The 19419-nt window shown below is 45.4% G+C and overlaps 1 protein-coding gene across 6 annotated transcripts in view; it reads left to right on the plus strand.

The window, feature by feature from the left end:
* tcf7 (transcription factor 7) overlaps positions 1 to 19419 on the plus strand; it is a 346414-nt gene that overhangs the window by 255988 nt on the left and 71007 nt on the right. For 3 of the 6 annotated variants that reach the window (XM_060935777.1, XM_060935783.1, XM_060935778.1), the window contains 2 exons: positions 14441 to 14489; positions 14964 to 15036. In XM_060935777.1, coding sequence (XP_060791760.1) covers positions 14441 to 14489; positions 14964 to 15036 — 122 coding nt within the window. The remainder of the gene's footprint in view (positions 1 to 14440; positions 14490 to 14963; positions 15037 to 19419) is intronic. The other 3 variants (XM_060935781.1, XM_060935779.1, XM_060935780.1) reach the window with 1 other exon arrangement.

The raw sequence follows: 19419 nt of genomic DNA on the forward strand, positions 1-19419 counted from the left end.
GAGTCAGAAGGTAGATCGACTGGTAAATCGAGAGCTTCGCCTTTTGGCTCAGCTCCTTCTTCACCACAACGGACCGGTAAAGCGACTGCATCACTGTGGAGGCTGCACCAATCTGCCTGTTGATCTCATGCTCTATCCTTCCCTCACTCGTGAACAAGATCCCGAGATACTTAAACTCCTCCACTTGAGGCAGGACTTCTCTACCAACCTGGAGAGGGCAAGCCACCCTTTTCCGATCGAGAACCATGGCCTCGGATTTGGAGGTGCTGATTCTCATCCCAGCCACTTCATACTTGACTGCAAACTGCCCCAGTGCATGCTGAAAGTCCTGGTTTGAAGAAGCCAACAGGACAACATCATCCGCAAAAAGCAGAGATGAAATCCTGTGGTTCCCAAACAGGATTCCTTCCGGCCCCTGGCTGCGCCTAGAAATTCTGTCCATAAAAATTATGAACAGAACCGGTGACAAAGGGCAGCCCTGCTGGAGTCCAACATGCACTGGGAACAGGTCTGACTTACTGCCGGCAATGTGAACCAGACTCCTGCTCCGTTCGTATAGCAAAGAGCCCCGAACCCCATACTCCCGAAGCACCCCCCACAGAATACCACGGGGGACATGGTCGAATGCCTTCTCCAGATCCACAAAGCACATGTGGACTGGTTGGGCAAACTCCCATGAACTCTCGAGCACCCTATGAAGGGTATAGAGCTGGTCCAGTGTTCCGCGACCAGGACGAAAACCGCATTGTTCCTCCTGGATCCGAGGTTCGACTATTGGCTGAATTCTCCTCTCCAGTACCCTGGAGTAAACCTTCCCGGGGAGGCTGAGAAGTGTGATTCCCCTATAATTTGAGCACACTCTCCGGTCCCCTTTCTTAAAAAGAGGGACCACCACCCCAGTCTGCCACTCCAGAGGCACTGTCCCCAACCGCCACGCGATGTTGCAGAGGCATGTCAGCCAAGACAGCCCCACAACATCCAGAGACTTGAGGTACTCAGGGCGGATCTCATCCACCTCTGGTGCCTTGCCACCGAGGAGCTTGCGAACCACCTCAGTGACTTCGGCTTGGGTAATGGACGAGTCCACCTCTGAGTCATCATCTCCGCTTCCTCTATGGAAGATGTGACGGTGGGATTGAGGGGATCCTCGAAGTATTCCTTCCACCGCCCGACAATGTCCCCAGTCGAGGTCAACAGCTCCCCACCCACACTGTAAACAGTGTTGGCAGAGTACTGTTTCCCCCTCCTGAGGCGCCGGACGGTTTGCCAGAATTTCTTCGAGGCCGACCGATAGTCCTCCTCCATGGCCTCACCGAACTCCTCCCAGTTCCGAGTTTTTACCTCCTCAACTGCCCAAGCTGCAGCACGCCTGGCCTGCCGATACCCATCAGCTGCCTCAGGAGTCCTGGAGGCCAACATGGCCCGATAGGACTCCTTCTTCAGTTTGACGGGATCCCTTACTTCCAGTGTCCACCACTGGATTCGGGGATTGCCGCCACAACAGGCCCCGGAGACCTTGCGGCCACAGCTCCGAACAGCCACGTCTACAATGGAGGTAGAGAACATGGTCCACTCAGACTCAATGTCCCCCGCCTCCCTCGGAAGCTGGGAGAAGCTCTCCCGGAGGTGGGAGTTAAAGACCTCCCTGACAGAGTGCTCGGCCAGATGTTCCCAGCAGACCCTTACCATACGTTTGGGCCTGCCAGGTCTGTCCGGCTTCCTCCTCCGCCAGCGGATCCAACTCACCACCAGGTGGTGATCAGTTGACAGCTCATCCCCTCTCTTCACTTGAGTGTCCAAGACATAGGACCGGAGATCAGATGAAACGACAACAATGTCGATCATCGACCTCCGACCTAAGGTGTCCTGGTGCCACGTGCACTTATGGACACCCCTATGCTCGAACATGGTGTTCGTTATGGACAAACCGTGACTAGCACAGAAGTCCAATAACAAAACACCACTCGGGTTCAGATCGGGGAGGCCGTTCCTCCCAATCACGCCCCTCCAGGTGTCACTGTCATTGCCCACGTGAGCATTGAAGTCCCCCAGTAGAACAATGGAGTCCCCAGTCTGAGCACCTCTCAGTACCTCTCCCAGGGACTCCAAGAAGGCCGGATACTCTATACTGCTATTCGGCCCGTAGGCACAAACAACAGCAAGAGCCCTCTCCCCGATCTGAAGGTGCAGAGAGGCGACCCTCTTGTTCACTGGGGTAAACTCCCAACACATGGTGGCTGAGATGGGGAGCTATAAGCAAGCCCACACCAGCCTGCTGCTGCTCACCATGGCCGACTCCAGAGAAGTGGAGAGTCCAGCCCCTCTCAAGGAGCTAGGTTCCAGAGCCCAAGCTGTGCATGGAGGTGAGCCCGACTATCTCTAGCCGGTACCTCTCAACCTCCCGCACAAGCTCAGGCTCTTTCCCCCCCAGCGAAGTGACATTTCATGTCCCAACAGCTAGCCACTGTGTTCAGGGATCAGGTCGTCGAGGCCCCTGCCTTTGACTGCTGCCCAATCCACACTGCACCGGCCTCCTACGGCTACCTCTGTGGGTGGTGAACCCACAGGAGGTTGGGCCCATGTCACCGCTTTGGGCTAAGCCCGGCCAGGCCCCGTGGGCAAAGGCCCAGCCACCAAACACTCGCATACGAGCCCCAACCCCAGGCCTGGCTCCAGGGTGGGGCCCCGGCTGCGCCATACCGGGCAATGTCACGGTCCTTGATCTATTATCCATAAGGGTTTTGGTGAACTGCTCTTGGTCTGGCCTGTCACCTAGGACCTGTCTGCCTTGGGAGACCCTAACAGGGGCGTAATGCCCCCGACAACATAGCTCCTAGGATCATTCAAGCACACAAACTCCTCCACCACAATAAGGTGGCAGTTCTAAGAGGGGACACACACACACACACACACACACACACACACACACACACATATATATATGTATGTATGTGTGTGTGTGTGTGTGTATTAGGGCTGAACGATATATCGTTATCGTATCTATATCTAGATATGAACATTCAAGATATTAATATAGAAAAAGCAACGATATAGATGATATAGATTTCCCTTCCCCACGCTCGCCCTGCATGTACAGCTCTGGCAGTCACAACAAACATAATTTTTACGATTGCCCTTGAATGCACCGCTAAGGCCAGCCAACCACAAAACCTTATTTCATGCTTGCTGTGGATCGACAGCTGAAGCCAACCAATGACAAACATACGAGGGCGGGAGTGAGGGAGATGGAGACCGACACACGCACACACTACAGACACAGCGGGGAAATTAAAAAGAAAGAAAGAAAATGAGTGCAGAAGATAATGCGGCTGGTGGTGGTGCAGAATCTGACTTGGTGCCAAAACATAAATCATCCTCCATTATTTGGAGGTATTTTGGATTCAAAAAGGACGATGTTAACCAGAGTGAGGTGTTGTGCAGGTCGTGCTTAGCAAAAATTGCGACGAAGCAAGGTAGCACAACAAACGTGTTTCACCACCTGAAACAACACCATCGCGTGCTGCACGAAGAGTGTATGACAATGAGAGAAACACCAGGGACTTCCCAGTCATCCCAAAATAAACCAAAGCAAAGTTTGATTGCTGATGCATTCAGTAGCGTTACATCGTACGAGTCGACGTCCACCAGACATAAATAAATTACAGACGCTATAACATACCACATTGCAAAAGACATGATACCTGTGTACACAGTCGCGAAAGAAGGCTTTAAAAAATGGTTCGGACACTGGACAAGCCTTATAAAATACCATCCCAAACACATTTTAATCAAGTGGCCATTCCGAAACTCTATAATGAGTGTAAAATGAATGTTGAATCCGAGCTGCAGTAAAATGTTTGATTTTATTCGTAATTTATGTTAATGTTGATGACTGGCAGAGAGTTCTTAAAAATAAAACTGCACTTTCCACATTTTTTTATATTATGATGTTTTTATTTTTCTGAAAAATGCTTGGTTTTCACCGAACCCGTAGTCATATCGTATCGTATCAATATTGATATATCTGGCATGAATATGGAGATATGAAATTTTGTCCATATCGTTCAGCCCTGGTGTATATATATATATATATATATATATATATATATATATATATATATATTTATATATAGTACAAATAAATATATCACGTGATATCTTAAACACGTGACCATCTATTTGGGCTGAACGTGTACGATGTCTCTCGTGTGCGGGTAATTTTGAACCGATCAAATTGGGCCCGTATACTCGTAACCAATCGCCTGAAACACGAAGCCCTGGTGAAATTGGGAAGGTGTACGCTGGGCTTTAGGCAATGGAAAATCTAGGAGTACCTCTTTGAAGAAGCTGGATTTCTCTGCTAAAGATCCAACTGAAATATTCTCCACAAAAATCAGTTCATTGGCATTACGCTTTGATGGTCAGTGGAAGGTCAGCTGTGGATATTTCAGTTGCAGTTGTTCCTTAAGTTTCCCCACTCCTGAAAATTAACGGTGCAGATTGTGGATCAGCATTGATCTTTTCTTCACAGATGAACAATAAAACATGGGTCAACCAACAGGGATAGAAAAAAATAAGAGGAAAATCTAGGTAGGTAATAATAAGGAGAGGGTAATAAAATTAGGGGGATGGAGGTGGGGGGGGGGAGGATGAAGCTAGATGGACTCTAAAATGTCTTAAATTTGGGAGCCCATAGAGAAATAAGGGACCCAATTTTGTACAGTTACAATTTATTTAAAAAATTCAGAATTAAGCAAAGAGGATAAATAATAATAATAAGAAGAAGAAGAAGAAGAAGAAGGAGAAGAAGTAATATTAACATTTATTTTTTCTATAAAAAATATAATTTATCAATTATATTTGACTAGGTAACGTTTTCTCACATGGAAAGAAATTGAAAGAACAGGTTAATTTATAGTGGTCAGTTCAGACTCTAAAGCACACGTGGTGATATGTAACTTAATGAACTACCTGATGGGTGTAGACTGTCGATTGTCAGGGTTTGTGGAGAAATTTGTATACTCCTGGTCAGAGAGCTAATAAAGATTAATGATAAGGATCCTCTTATGTCCAAGGGATAGGGATCAAAGAGTCATGAAAATAGAAGCCCACCAGAATCATCTATCCAGGGTTGTGGGAGCCCACCAACAAATTAAGTTGTGGGATCAAGGATCCCTGCTAAATTTGACTGCTGACCAAAACAAAAATGAAAGTGCTTACTTGTATGATGACAGAGTGAATCCTTCTTGTTCCTGTACAGTCTTGACAAACATCGCTGTAAGTTTGGTTCACCGGAACACTTCATGCTGATGAATGATCCTTGCTTTCACAACATTTTCACAAAACATGCTAAATGACTTCTCATAAAGGACAGATGGTGTTTTAGACCTGCAGCCAAAAAAAAAAGATATTCAGAAATTGTAGGATTTTTTCTACATTTAGTAAAATGTTATGTTATTATAATTGAGTATTATAATAATGATCATGAGACAGTCCATAGTACATTCCAGCCAATACTCACTGAACAGTGAGTATTGGCTGGAATGTACTATGTAGCAACTTTGGTTTTTTTTGTAGAGGAAGTAAGTGTAATTTCTGAAGCAACTTTTATGGTATTTCACTTCAAGTGCCACACAATCCTGTCCTCTAATATGCACAAGGATGCTTTCATCAGCTTTTGTTTCAGCTGCCTGTCTCAGCAAACCTAAAAACCAGTAAATTCAGTAAACAGGATAATTATAGCCAGAGGAGATCTGACAAGATGAAAAAGGGAAAAAATGAATGCAAAAAATTCGGGCAGGGCCTATGACCATTTCCTGATACATGTTTTCTTGTGTTCAACAAATGGCTTTAAATACAGACTACTAGTAGTAGTAGTAGAGGAGTTTATGACTAAATTTGGTTTACAATGCAAGGAAATAAAGTTTATGTGACACCCATGAATAATCTAATCCATGAATAAAATTTATAAATCTGCCAATGAATCTACCCCCTATATAATCCACCCATGGAAAATAAAGAAATACAGTTTCATACTTACCAGCATCAATTGTTTCAGCTTGAACAAGCTTATCTCTGATTCATCTGTTTTTTCCTGAAGTTATGAAAATATCCTTCTTCTTACACACAATGCAAATATCTGGCAACACGTGCTTCATGTGAGGTGGGGCTGTATGGCTGGCCAGTAGGGGTTCTGCTGACCGTAATGTCCTGGTACTTGTGGAAGGGGTTGGAGTAACCTTTTCACATGTTGAAGATGTTGGAGTAGGAAGTGTCATACTACCTGTAGCTTCTGCACTACACTATCCTTCCACCTGTTTATATTGTTTGGCAGCCCTAGTAATCCTCATTTTGTTAGTGAAGTGAGAATAGCAGTTCTTCTGGTATCCGTATGACACTTTCATTACATCCACCTAAGGCTGAGCCCACATGTCTACGTATTCCACTGAAATTTGCTTCTCTATGCAATCCTCTAGGTCTTTCCATCTTTCTGCACATTCACATGCCTTCTTCCAACTTACAGCTTTGAAAGGCGTTACTTTGGATGTTTCTTTCTTAAATACATGCAGCAAACAAGTCAATTTTCCAGGCTTTTCCAACTCAGCCACAGCCGTGCTGGGGGCAGTCATCTTAGATATTTACTTTTTATAATGAGACCACACACCCTCGTATTCGTAATCTGGTTGGCCAAGAGGAGACAAAATAGTTTGCCCAAACACTGTGGATATTTTATTAATTGTGCAAGTTTTGAGCATGACAACAAGTGAATTTTTCTTCTATGAGCAATTACACAGCTATTTTTCTGAAAAATTAAGTAGTCTGTTTGATTTGGTCATGAAACTGAATGATAGACAGCCAGGGCCCATGGCCTAATACTGCTCAAGCTACACTGGAGTGGTTTAAAGGGAAACATTTAAATGTCTTGGAATGGCCTAATCAAAGCCCAGACTTCAATCCAATTGAGAATCTGTGGCATAACTTGAAGATTGCTGTACACCAATGCAATCCATCTAACTTGAATGAGTTGGAACAGTTTTGCCTTGAGGAAGGGGCAAAAATCCCAGTGGCTAGATGTGCTAAGCTAATAAAGACATACCCCAAGAGACTTGTAGCTGTAATTGCAGTAAAAGGTGACTCTACAAAGTATTGACTTTGGGAGGGTGAATACCTATGCACGCTCCAGATTTCCGTTTTTTCCATCTTAATTATTGTTTGTGTCACAATAAAACACTTTTCACCTTTAAAGTTGTAGGCATGTTGTTTAAATCAAATGGTGCTAACCCCCCGAAAATCCATTTTAAGTCCAGCTTGTAATATGACAAAACAGGAAAAACACCAAGGGGGATGAATACTTTTGCAAGACACTGTAGGGCAGCCATGCATATGACATCACTAGCAGACTGTTGTATTGGACAAGGTGGGTGGAGCACAGAAGCACGGCAGGCCAGAACTGAGTTCTCAATGAACTATTTATTTTTAACAATATGTGTGGCTTTTCAACTCATTCGCTCATTTCCCAGCCACGCACACACACACAAGTGTTCTGGTTGGGGAGAGCTCCCTTTCTCTGCTCTCCTCTCCTTTTAAAGGGTGTGGTCACTGGGGAAGACACACAAACACAGGTTAATCCCCATCAGGTGCAATGATTCCACCACTTACCTTCCCTGACTCCACCCTCCATTCACAGACCGACGCTTGGCCACGTCCCCGCTGCCACATACCCCCACCCCCCAACTCAGGTTGGGGAGCTGTCCGGCCTGTGGCCGACTCCCCCCCCCCTCCTTGACGGGAGAGGAAATCCACCACGACCATCTGCGCCCCCGGCCTGTGGACCACCTTGAACTTAAACGGCTGGAGTGCCAGATACCAACGGATGATCCGCGCATTGGCATCCTTCATGCGGTGGAGCCACTGCAGGGGCACGTGGTCCGAACAGAGGGTGAAAGGGCGCCCCAGCAGGTAGTAGCGGGGGGCAAGGACCGCCCATTTGATGGCGAGGCACTCCTTTTTGATCGTGCTGTACCTGCCCTCGCGGACCGACAGCTACCGGCTGATGTACAGCACTGGGTGGTCCTCCCCCCCACCTCCTGGGACAGAACAGCCCCCAGCCCTCTGTCCGATGCGTCGGTCTGCAAAATAAAGGGGAGAGAAAAGTCAGGGGAGTGTAACAGTGGCCCCCCACACAGTGCAGCCTTTACCTCCGAGAAAGCCCGCTGGCATTGCTCCGTCCACTGGACCGGATCTGGTGCTCCCTTTTTAGTGAGATCAGTCAGCAGGCTGGTGATGTCCAAATAATTAGGTATAAACCTACGATAGTAGCCAGCCAGCCCCAGGAACTGTCTCACCCCCTTTTTGGTCTTGGGCCTCGGGCAGGTCACAATCGCTGCAGTCTTATTAATTTCGGGACGCACCTGCCCATTGCCCAAGTGGAAACCCAGATACCGTACTTCCACCCGCCCAATTGCACACTTCTTCGGGTTGGCTGTGAGACCCGCTCACCTCAGCGACCTAAGGACGGCCCTCAGGTGTTCCACGTGCCACAGCCAATCATTCCTATAAATAATAATGTCATCCAAGTAGGTGGCCGCGTAGGTGGCATGGGGGCGGAGGACCCTATCCATAAGCCGCTGGAACGTAGCAGGCGCCCCAAACAGCCCAAAAGGAAGTGTGACAAACTGGTGTAAGCCAAACGGTGTGGAAAAGGCCGTTTTCTCTCAGGATAGCAGAGTCAAGGGGATCTGCCAATATCCCTTTGTCAAATCCAGTGTCAAATAAAAACGAGCCGTGCCTAGTCGATCGAGCAACTCCTCAATACGAGGCATTGGGTACACGTCAAGCTTAGACACCGCATTGACTTTCCTATAGTCCACGCAGAACCGGACCAACCCGTTGGCCTTTGGAACCAAGACCACCGGGCTGCTCCAGTCACTGTGGGACTCCTCGACAATGCCCATTTCGAGCATGGCCTCGAGCTCTTCCTGAACCACCTTTTTTTGTGTTCGGGCAGTCTGTAAGGGTGGCTAGGCACTACTACCCCCGAGGGCGTCTCAATGTGGTGTTCTATGAGGTGGGTGCGGCCGGGCAGCAGTGAGAACACGTCAGAAAGTTCTGTTTGCAACTGGGCGACCTCCGTGAGCTGGGTCGGGGAGAGGTGGTCTCCACAGGGGACTGGAGCGGTGGGCGATGTCAATTTCCCTTTTTGAACCTCTGGCCACAGCTCCGCCTTCTCCGGAACCACCGACACCAACGCCACAGGGACCTCCTCGCGCCAAAGTTTTAGTAGGTTGAGGTGGTATATCTGTAATGCCCCACTCCTGTCCGTTCGCCTCACCTCATAGTCGACGTCCCCGACTTGCTGTGTGACCTCAAAGGGTCCTTGCCACCTGGCGATCAATTTAGAGCTCGACGTGGGCTTTTTTTTTTGACACGAGTACTTTATCTTCCGGTGTGAATTCCCTAAGGCGTGTGCCCTGTCATACAGATGGACTTGACGTTCTTGAGCCTGCTGCAAATTCTCCAGGGTTAGGTGCATGAGTGTGTGGAGTTTGGCATGCAGGTCAATAACGTATTGAATTTTGTTTTTACTGGTTGAAGGTCCCTCCTCCCAATTTTTCCATAGCACATCCAGAATGCCATGCGGCTTACGCCCGTATAGTAATTCGAATGGGGAGAACCCCGTGGAGGCTTGTGGGACCGCTCGCACTGTGAATAACAGGGGCTCGGCCATTTATCCCAGTTGCGTGCGTCCTTGCTTACGAATTTTCTAATTATGTTTTTGAGGGTGCGGTTGAACTGTTCGACTAAGCCATCTGTTTGTGGGTGATAAACACTGGTGCGGATAGGCTTAATTCCCAGTAACCCATACAGTTCGTGCAGTGTACGTGACACAAACATAGTGCCTTGATCAGTCAGAATCTCTTTGGGGATTCCGACCGAGGAGATAACGTGGAAGAGTGCTTCAGCAATACTGCATGCTGAGATATTTCAAAGAGGCACTGCTTCTGGATATCACGTTGCATAGTCTACCAGAACCAAAATAAAGCGATATCCTCGTGTTGACCGATCTAATGGCCCGACGAGATCCGTCCCAATTCTTTCGAACGGGGTCTCGATTAATGGCAGAGGGCGCAAAGGCGCTTTTGGGACGGCCATGGGATTTACTAACTGGCATTCGTGGCACGCCGTACACCATCTACGGACATCGCCGCGAATCCCTGGCCAATAGAACCGGGCCATTATTCGGGCTAGTGTCTTATCCTGCCCTAAGTGTCCAGCCATGGGATTAAAGTGAGCCGCCTGGAATATAAATTCCCAGCGGCTCTTTGGGATTAAAAGTTGGGTTATTTGTTCCTTATTCTGAGTGTCCTGCGTCACTCGGTATAATTTATCCTTAATAATGGAAAAATAGGAGAAGGACGGGGTGGCGTTTGGCTGGAGCGTTTGACCATCGATTACTCTCACTTGGTCAAACGCATGCCGCAGAGTCTCGTCTCACGACTGCTCTCACGGGAAATCCGCGAGGGAATCCCCGAGAGAGGGAGGAGGAGCCTGCTGCTCCTCACTCTGACATGGTGATGATGTAGATGACTCTGTGACAGCTGCTCCCACCAATGCCACTCCGGGACCTCCCCCGCTGAACTGTGGCAGGCCCCACTCTTCACTAAGTGCATCATTAATTCCCGAAATCCCGGCCAATCAGTCCCCAAAATTATCGAGTGGGTAAGGCGAGGATTAACTGCCACCTGTACTCTAAATTTCTCCCCTCGAAACAGAATGTGGACCGACACTAAAGGGTAGTTGTGAACATCCCCGTGCACACACAACACCTTCACCAACTGTGCTCTTCCCAATGCCTCGTCTTGCACCAGGCTTTGGTGGATTGAGGTCTGATTCCAGCCGGAGTCCACCAAAGCCTGATACGTATCCCCTTGGATACTCACCAGTATGTGATACGCTCCGGCCTGATCGAGGGTGGTCTCCGGCGCGTCGGGGATCCGGACCACCGCACCCACCTCCATCGCCGAGCACTGATGCTGGAGGTGCCCCGGTTCCCCGTAGTGCCAGCATACTGGCCCAGGCTCTCTCCACCAGCGTTCTGGAGATCACTCACCTGAGGGGGGGAAGACACAGACACGGAAGTAGGAAACAGTAGGACACCGTGGGTGCGGCGGGCTGGCTGGGGTGGAGCTGGCTCCTGCCTCCGCGGTGGGGGAGTGGGGCGAGGGCGAGGAACAGAAGGGGGGAGAGAGAGGAGAGGGAAGAAGGGGAGACATACTGTCCTGCTGTCAGAATGGCCGCCATATGGTCCTCCGCCAGCTCGATGGCCTGATCCAGCGACGCCGGGCAATGGCACTGGACCCACTCCGTGGTTCCTTCCGGAAGTCGGGCGACGAATTGCTCCAGCGCCACCAGATCGATGATTCCCTTGGCATCGGGGTTGTCGGCCCTCAGCCACCGCCGGCAGGCGTCCCGGAGTTGCTGGCCAAATGCAAACGGCCGGCCAACCTCCTCCAGGCGCAGCGTGCGGAAGCGCTGCCGCTGCTGCTCCAGGGTGCATCCCACGTGCTGGAGGATGGCCCTGCAGAGGTCCACGTAGACCAGCCAGCTGTTGGCGGAGAGCTGTAGCATGGCCAGCTGTGCCTCGCCTGTTAGCAGGGGGAGGAGGCGTGCCGTGTGCTGTTCCACCGGCCAACCCCACGCCTCGGCTGCCTGTTCAAAAACAGCGAGGAAGGCTTCGGGGTCGTCCTGTGGACCCATTTTCATTAGGGTGAGGTGGGGAGGGTCCGCGGCGGTGGTGATCGGGGCCCCTGCCGATGCGAGCAGGTGCCGGAACGCCTGGTGATCTTCCTGTTGTGCCAGCACCAGGGCTTCAAAGCGTTGTTCTTGCTCCTTCCGGAGGGCGATCAGCGCCTGGTGCTGGCTGTGTTGGGTCATGGCGAGGGCATGGACCAGGTCTTGGAAGGGGGAGGACTCCATGTGGCTGTTCCCTTCTGCACTTTCCCGGGTTTCGGCACCACTGTTGTATTGGACCAGGTGGGTGGAGCACAGAAGCACGGCAGACCAGAACTGAGTTCTCAATGAACTATTTATTTTTAACAATATGTGTGGCTTTTCAGCTCATTCACTCATTCCCCAGCCACGCACACAAGTGTTCTGGTTGGGGAGAGCTCCCTTTCTCTGCTCTCCTCTCCTTTTAAAGGGCGTGGTCACTGGGGAAGACACACAAACACAGGTTAATCCCCATCAGGTGCAATGATTCCACCACTTACCTTCCCTGACTCCACCCTCCATTCACAGACCGACGCTTGGCCATGCCCCCACTGCCACACAGACATGTACACTGTTTTTAGTTCTCTTCTTTTCCCTTTGCTGGAACACTGTTTCAACACACCCAGTAACATGCTTGACATGGCTCTGTGAATGAATGCTGTTTGCAATAAATAAATAGTTTGTTCCATTCATACTGGGTTTTTTCTTGCTGCACATATATATGACAGTAAATAATACATATAGTATGTACATACTTTTGGTTATCTGCAAAATTCAGAACTATGCAGCAGTACCACGGTCTGCGCACATGGTAACTGCACACGTCTTCTTCATGAGAGTATTTTGACTGATTTTGAAAATGAAATGATTGCTGTGCATTGTGGGATGCAGTACACCTTGTAGTGGTGAAAAGTTTAATTCAAATTATTGACTCCTTCAAATGTTTTTAATGACTGACTTCCAACTCTGATTTCCAACCAATTCAATTTAACCTAGAGCAATGTAAAGCCTTCAGCTTGCTCCACATCTGCTCCACATTTTAGCATCTGTATTTCATGTGTAAGCTCATACAGTAGACCATTTTTAAAATTATTTTTTAGACTTGTTTAATAACTTTTCAAGTCCTATTTATGAACAACCTAGGGAACACTGGATAATAAAAGGATACCCTTACTGTTTTTTTTGTTTGTTTTTTTGTATGACTTTATGAAATGCAAAGTTTTCCCTTCTTGTTCCATATTCATGAACTTAAGATTTCAGATTTTATGATAAACTACCAAATAAATCATATGACTACATATGCCCTTATGAGATTAAAATGCTAGATTGTTAAAATTGTGCTGGAATTTGTAAACCAGGGACACTAACATTAAGCCTCATTTATCAAGCTCAATACAAACAGATTTATTTGTAAGAGTGTTTACATAAGAACTTTGGTATTCATGAAAATCCTGTCAATTCAGAAATTTTTTTTTTGGATCCTACTATTGCTCCTGAGTGTGTTTAAATTTATGCATAAGAAGACTACCTAATCTAAACCTTGATTTGATCACCATCAAAACATATATAATTTACATGGATTACTGTAGTTTTATACTGTATATGGAATATACTGTTTAGATTAAATTGCTTGTTTTTTTTTTATTTTTTATGTTTGCAGCATTTATTAGACACCATTATCCAGTAATCTCTATCAAAAATACATCATGTTAATTTATTAGGTCAGGGACTAAGAATACCCCAGAGAAAATTGTGAAAACCAGGCATTTTATATAATTTGCATTAATTAAAGAACATGAAAAATAAAGAAAGTGAGCCAGCACAAGCAGGACAAATAAAACTAATCATTTATTTATGACAAAAAAAGCCATTGCAAAAAGAGAGGATAGGCTTGTCCATGCATAGTCAAGCAATAAACTAATGCCACACCAGGCAAAATATTTATCACTTGTTTATTATTATTAGTAATATATTATGAAATACTTTTATTGGCAAATAGTGTGTCACCAAATGATGTACCTGACTCTCCTCAATCAGTGGTGATGACTGGTTGTTTTTCTGGGGGTGAAATTCAAAGTCACATTCTCCCAAGGACTACACTTTAGGGACAACTTTTTGCATGTTCATAAAATGCACAGATCATGAACCTGTTGTGCTATGCATTCATGGAACTTATTCAAAAATAAACAAACAAAAACCACATGCTATGAAAGGTTCTTGCTTTTCTTCTTTTTTTTCAATTTATTGACGGCTTTCTGGTTCCTGTTTTGATATACCACCACCTAGTATACGGGTTCTCAGCCTTGGTCCTGGAGTACCCTCTGTTCTGCACATTTGAATGTTTCCCTACCCCAACACACCTCAACTACTGCATTAATTAATAGCCCTTTCTGAGATGAAGGGGGTGTGTTTGAATCAGAGGACAGCAGGTACTCTTGGACTAGGGTTAGGGACCTTATTAAACTGATGTTTGTAAACAGTCCCAGGCATGCACATTTCAACAGGGAACTCAGTCACTGAACATGTAGATAATACATAGAAAATAATGTACATATTGCATTTGCTACTAATTTCCACCTACATGTTTTTTTAATGTAGTTGGTCATTTTTATTGGTTATGTCTCCACAAATGTCTTTAACAATGGTTCTATATGTATGTATTCATTTACAGGGCAAAAAGAAGAGAAGAAAACGAGACAAGCAGCAAGATTCTGCCACAGGTACAACCATGGTTATGTTTATATTTCTGCTTTCTTCACAAAATATATCCTGGAAAATTCCATTTACTTCAGCAATGTGGTGCATTATCAGGTAAATCATAAATCAAAAACAATTTCTATATGTGACCCTCCATTACAAAACCTATGTCAGTTTTTCAAAATCGAGCTAGTGTTTTCATGTAAATAAAGCTTTCCAATGATGCTTTATTAAGCAATAAAGCACATTCCAATACATATTCCCTGGTTGAGAACAGAGACAACCTCCAAGTAGAATAATTTAACTAATTTTAAAAGGTTATTTTTTTTATTCTCTTCGCATTGATTTCTTTTTGGAACCTTCAGGAGAGGGTTCTAACTTTTTTTTTTTGCTTCATCATCTTTCTGTCTTTTAACAATGGACTCTGCCCATGTCTTCTCCCTTTCTTCCTTTTGCTCCTCCCTTTTCTGTGTGCATGCTTGCTGGTTTGCACTCAGACCCTGGCTGCCCTAAGAAATGCCGAGCTCGTTTCGGCCTCAATCAACAAATGGACTGGTGTGACCCCTGCAGGTGTGTACCTCTCCTTTTCCTGCCATCCTAAAAAATTTGTCCATCCTTCCTTCTCTGTCTGTTGCTGCTGTGTGCTGCTTTGCATGGTGTCCTGTACTAACACTAGAGCACACAATGGTCATTATGTTTTGGTAAATATTCTTTTAAATTAAATAAATGGAATTAAAAAAAAAACTCTGTTTAAGGTTATAAAACCCATGTTATATTTGTAAATAAGATACATGTTAACCAACTTAATAGCAAAATTACATTTTATACATGCCTTAGTATCCTAAAACATACTGTAGCTTTAGAATCAGCTTTGTCTTGAAATTCATGTTTTTTTTAAATATCTCATCTCATCTCATTATCTCTAGCCGCTTTATCCTGTTCTACAGGGTCGCAGGCAAGCTGGAGCCTATCCCAGCTGACTATGGGCGAAAGGCGGGGTACACCCTGGACAAGTCGCCAGGTCATCACAGGGCTTTTTTAAATATGTAAATCAAATTAATTAATTACTTGATTGATTGAGCAAGAAAGCAGTGTCCTTCAGGATCAATAAAGTTTTCTAATTCTGATAGCTCAGACATCATAATTCTAGTCTTGGAAAGCCCATACTCTATGCTTTAGTGTTTTCCCTGCTCTAACATGCCTGAATTACCTGAAAGATTAACTTATAATTTGAATGAGATGTATTCGATTAGATGTGGTAAAATGTAGAGAGCAGGTCTCAGCTTTTAATTTATAATTGTAACTAAGATTCATAACTATTCACCCCTTTACCAAATACACTGTGTGCTGGGAACTTCCGGTGGCTCAGCTCATGTTACTGATAATGGTACAAAAACAAATATTGGGCTATAAAATCATTGTCCATGTTCAAATATTGGATGAAAGCTGAAATGTGATATTTGATTCTTTATTTGTCTAGTTACTGGTTCCATGGTATTTTTTGTCAGCACAGAAGCTTTTAATTTGTCATTTTTATATTATCACATTGTCTTTGGCTCTGACTGCACTGCCACTGCATTCTGCAGATTCTACAGTCAGTATAGCTTTCACCTCTGTCTGTTCAGTTAATGTCCTTGATGGAATTTCTTTGAACATTTCTCTGTTAGACCAGCAGACTGATAAACATCTGACATCAGTGGGGTGACAAGTGTAATAGTAGCCGAGAATAAGTGTCTGAATTCCGGTCTGCTTTACACCCATACAAATGTACGAGATCTCTCCAATTCATGAAGTGAATCATCAGTAATTACTTTCCAAATATTTTATTCACCACCGTGGACCACTGGGATCAATATAGAATGTTCCTGGTTGCACTGGAAAGCAGAAGAGGTAAAAGGCATTAAATTGGAGTCAAATGTACAAGCAGCTAGCGGCTAAGATGATTTAATGTTTAGCCGAGGCTGAAAAACAATGTTTAATATACAATCTACATCATAGTATTTATTTCTCACTGGACGTCAGTTAGACTATAATAGTGAGCACCACAGAATGCAGTGGCGTCAGTCAGAGCCAAAGAAAACATAACTAGTTAATGACAGATTAGCTTCTGTGCTGACAAAAAATACCATGGAACCCATAACTAGACAAATAAAAGCAATCTAACATCACATTTAAGCTTACATTTGATATTTGAACATAGAAAATGATTTTATAGCCCAGTATTTGTTTTTGTACCATTATCAGCAATGTCAGCCAAGCCACCAGAAGTTCCCAGCATGCAGTACATGCTGGGATTTGGTAAAGGGGCGAATAACAGTGTCATGCAAAAGTATTCATCCCCCTTGGTGTTTTTCCTGTTTTGTCACATTACAAGCTGGAATTAAAATGGATTTTTTGGGGGGTGACCACCATTTGATTTACACAACATGCCTACAACTGTAAAGGTGAAGTGTTCTATTGTGACAAGCAATAATTAAGATTAAAAAAAAAGAAATCTGGAGTGTGCATCGGTATTTCCCCCCCAGGTCAATATTTGTAGAGTCACCTTTGGCTGCAATTACAGCTGCAAGTATCTTGGGATTATGTCTCTATTAGCTTAGCACATCTAGCCACTGGGATTTTTGCCCATTCCCCAAGGCAAAACTGTTCCAGCTCATTCAAGTTAGAAAGATTGCATTGGTGTACAGCAATCTTCAACTTCTGCCATAGATTCTCAATTGGACTGAGGTCTGGGCTTTGGTTAGGCCATTCCAATACATTTAAATGTTAAACCACTCCACTTTAGCAGTATGGTTAGGGTCATTGTCCTGCTGGAATGCGAACCTTCATCCCAGTCTCAAACCTCTGGCCGACTCAAACAGATTTTCCTCCAGAACTGCCCTGTATTTAGCGCCATCCATTTTTCCTTTAGTCGTGACCAGCTTTCCTGTCCCTGCAGATGAAAAATATCCCCACAGCATGATGCTGCACCACCATGCTCCACTGTAGGAATGGTGTTCTCAGGGTGTTGAAACCCAACATGGCACTATACATGCCATTTCTCATGATGGCCAAAAAGATCAATTTTAGTCTCATTTGACCAGAGAATCTTCTTCCATGTGTTTGGGGAGTCTGCCACATACTGTTGGGCAAACTTTAAATGTGTATTCTTAAGCAGTGTCTTTTTTTCTGGCCACTCTTCCATAAAGCCCCACTCTGCGGAGTGTACGGCTTACAGAGATGGGAGTATCTGTGGACAGATACTCCCATCTCGACTGTGGATCTTTGTAGCTCCTTCCGTGTTATCTTTGGAGTCTTTGTTGCATCTCTGATTAATGCCCTCCTTGCCTGGTCTGTGAGTTTTGGTGAGTGGCCTTCTCTTGTCAGGTTTGTAGTGGTGATATACAGTGGAGCAAAAAAGTATTTAGTCAGCCACCAATTGTGCAAGTTCTCCCACTTAAAAAGATGATAGAGGCCTGTAATTTTCATCATAGGTATACCTCAACTATGAGAGACAGAATGGGGGGAAAGAATCCAGGAAATCACATTGAAGGATTTTTAATGAATTAACTGGTAAATTCCTCAGTAAAATAAGTATTTGGTCACCTACAAACAAGCAAGATTTCTGGCTCTCACAGACCTGCAACTTCTTCTTTAAGAGGCTCCTCTGTCCTCCACTCGTTACCTGTATTAATGGCACCTGTTTGAACTCGTTATCAGTATAAAAGACACCTGTCCACAACCTCAAACAGTCACACTCCAAACTCCACTATGGCCAAGACCAAAGAGCTGTCAAAGGACACCAGAAACAAAATTGTAGACCTGCACCAGGCTGAGAAGACTGAATCTGCAATAGGTAAGCAGCTTGGTGTGAAGAAATCAACTGTGGGAGCAATTATTAGAAAATGGAAGACATACAAGACCACTGATAATCTCCCTTGATCTGGGGCTCCGCGCAAGATCTCACCCTGTGGGGTCAAAATGATCACAAGAACGGTGAGCAAAAATCCCAGAACCACACGGGGGGACCTAGTGAATGACCTGCAGAGAGCTGGGACCAAAGTAACAAAGGCTACCATCAGTAACACACTACGCCGCCAGGGACTCAAATCCTGCAGTGCCAGATGTGTCCCCCTGCTTAAGCCAGTACATGTCCAGGCCCGTCTGAAGTTTGCTAGAGAGCATTTGGATGATTCAGAAGAGGATTGGGAGAATGTCATATGGTCAGATGAAACCAAAATAGAACTTTTTGGTAAAAACTCAACTTGTCGTGTTTGGAGGAAAAAGAATGCTGAGTTGCATCCAAAGAACACCATACCTACTGTGAAGCATGGGGGTGGAAACATCATGCTTTGGGGCTGTTTTTCTGCAAAGGGACCAAGACGACTGATCCGTGTAAAGGAAAGAATGAATGGGGCCATGTATCATGAGATTTTGAGTGAAAACCTCCTTCCATCAGCAAGGGCATTGAAGATGAAACATGGCTGGGTCTTTCAGCATGACAATGATCCCAAACACACTGCCTGGGCAACGAAGGAGTGGCTTCGTAAGAAGCATTTCAAGGTCCTGGAGTGGCCTAGCCAGTCTCCAGATCTCAACCCCATAGAAAATCTTTGGAGGGAGTTGAAAGTCCGTGTTGCCCAGCGACAGCCCCAAAACATCACTGCTGTAGAGGAGATCTGCATGGAGGAATGGGCAAAAATACCAGCAACAGTGTGTGAAAACCTTGTGAAGACTTACAGAAAACGTTTGACCTCTGTCATTGCCAACAAAGGGTATATAACAAAGTATTGAGATGAACTTTTGTTATTGACCAAATACTTATTTTCCACCATAATTTGCAAATAAACTCTTTAAAAATCAGATAATGTAATTTTCTGGATTTTTTTTTCTCATTTTGTCTCTCATAGTTGAAGTGTCCCTATGATGAAAATTACAGGCCTCTCTCATCTTTTTAAGTGGGAGAACTTGCAC

Source organism: Neoarius graeffei, chromosome 12, assembly GCF_027579695.1.
Source record: "Neoarius graeffei isolate fNeoGra1 chromosome 12, fNeoGra1.pri, whole genome shotgun sequence".
Classification (NCBI taxonomy): Eukaryota; Metazoa; Chordata; class Actinopteri; order Siluriformes; family Ariidae; genus Neoarius; species Neoarius graeffei.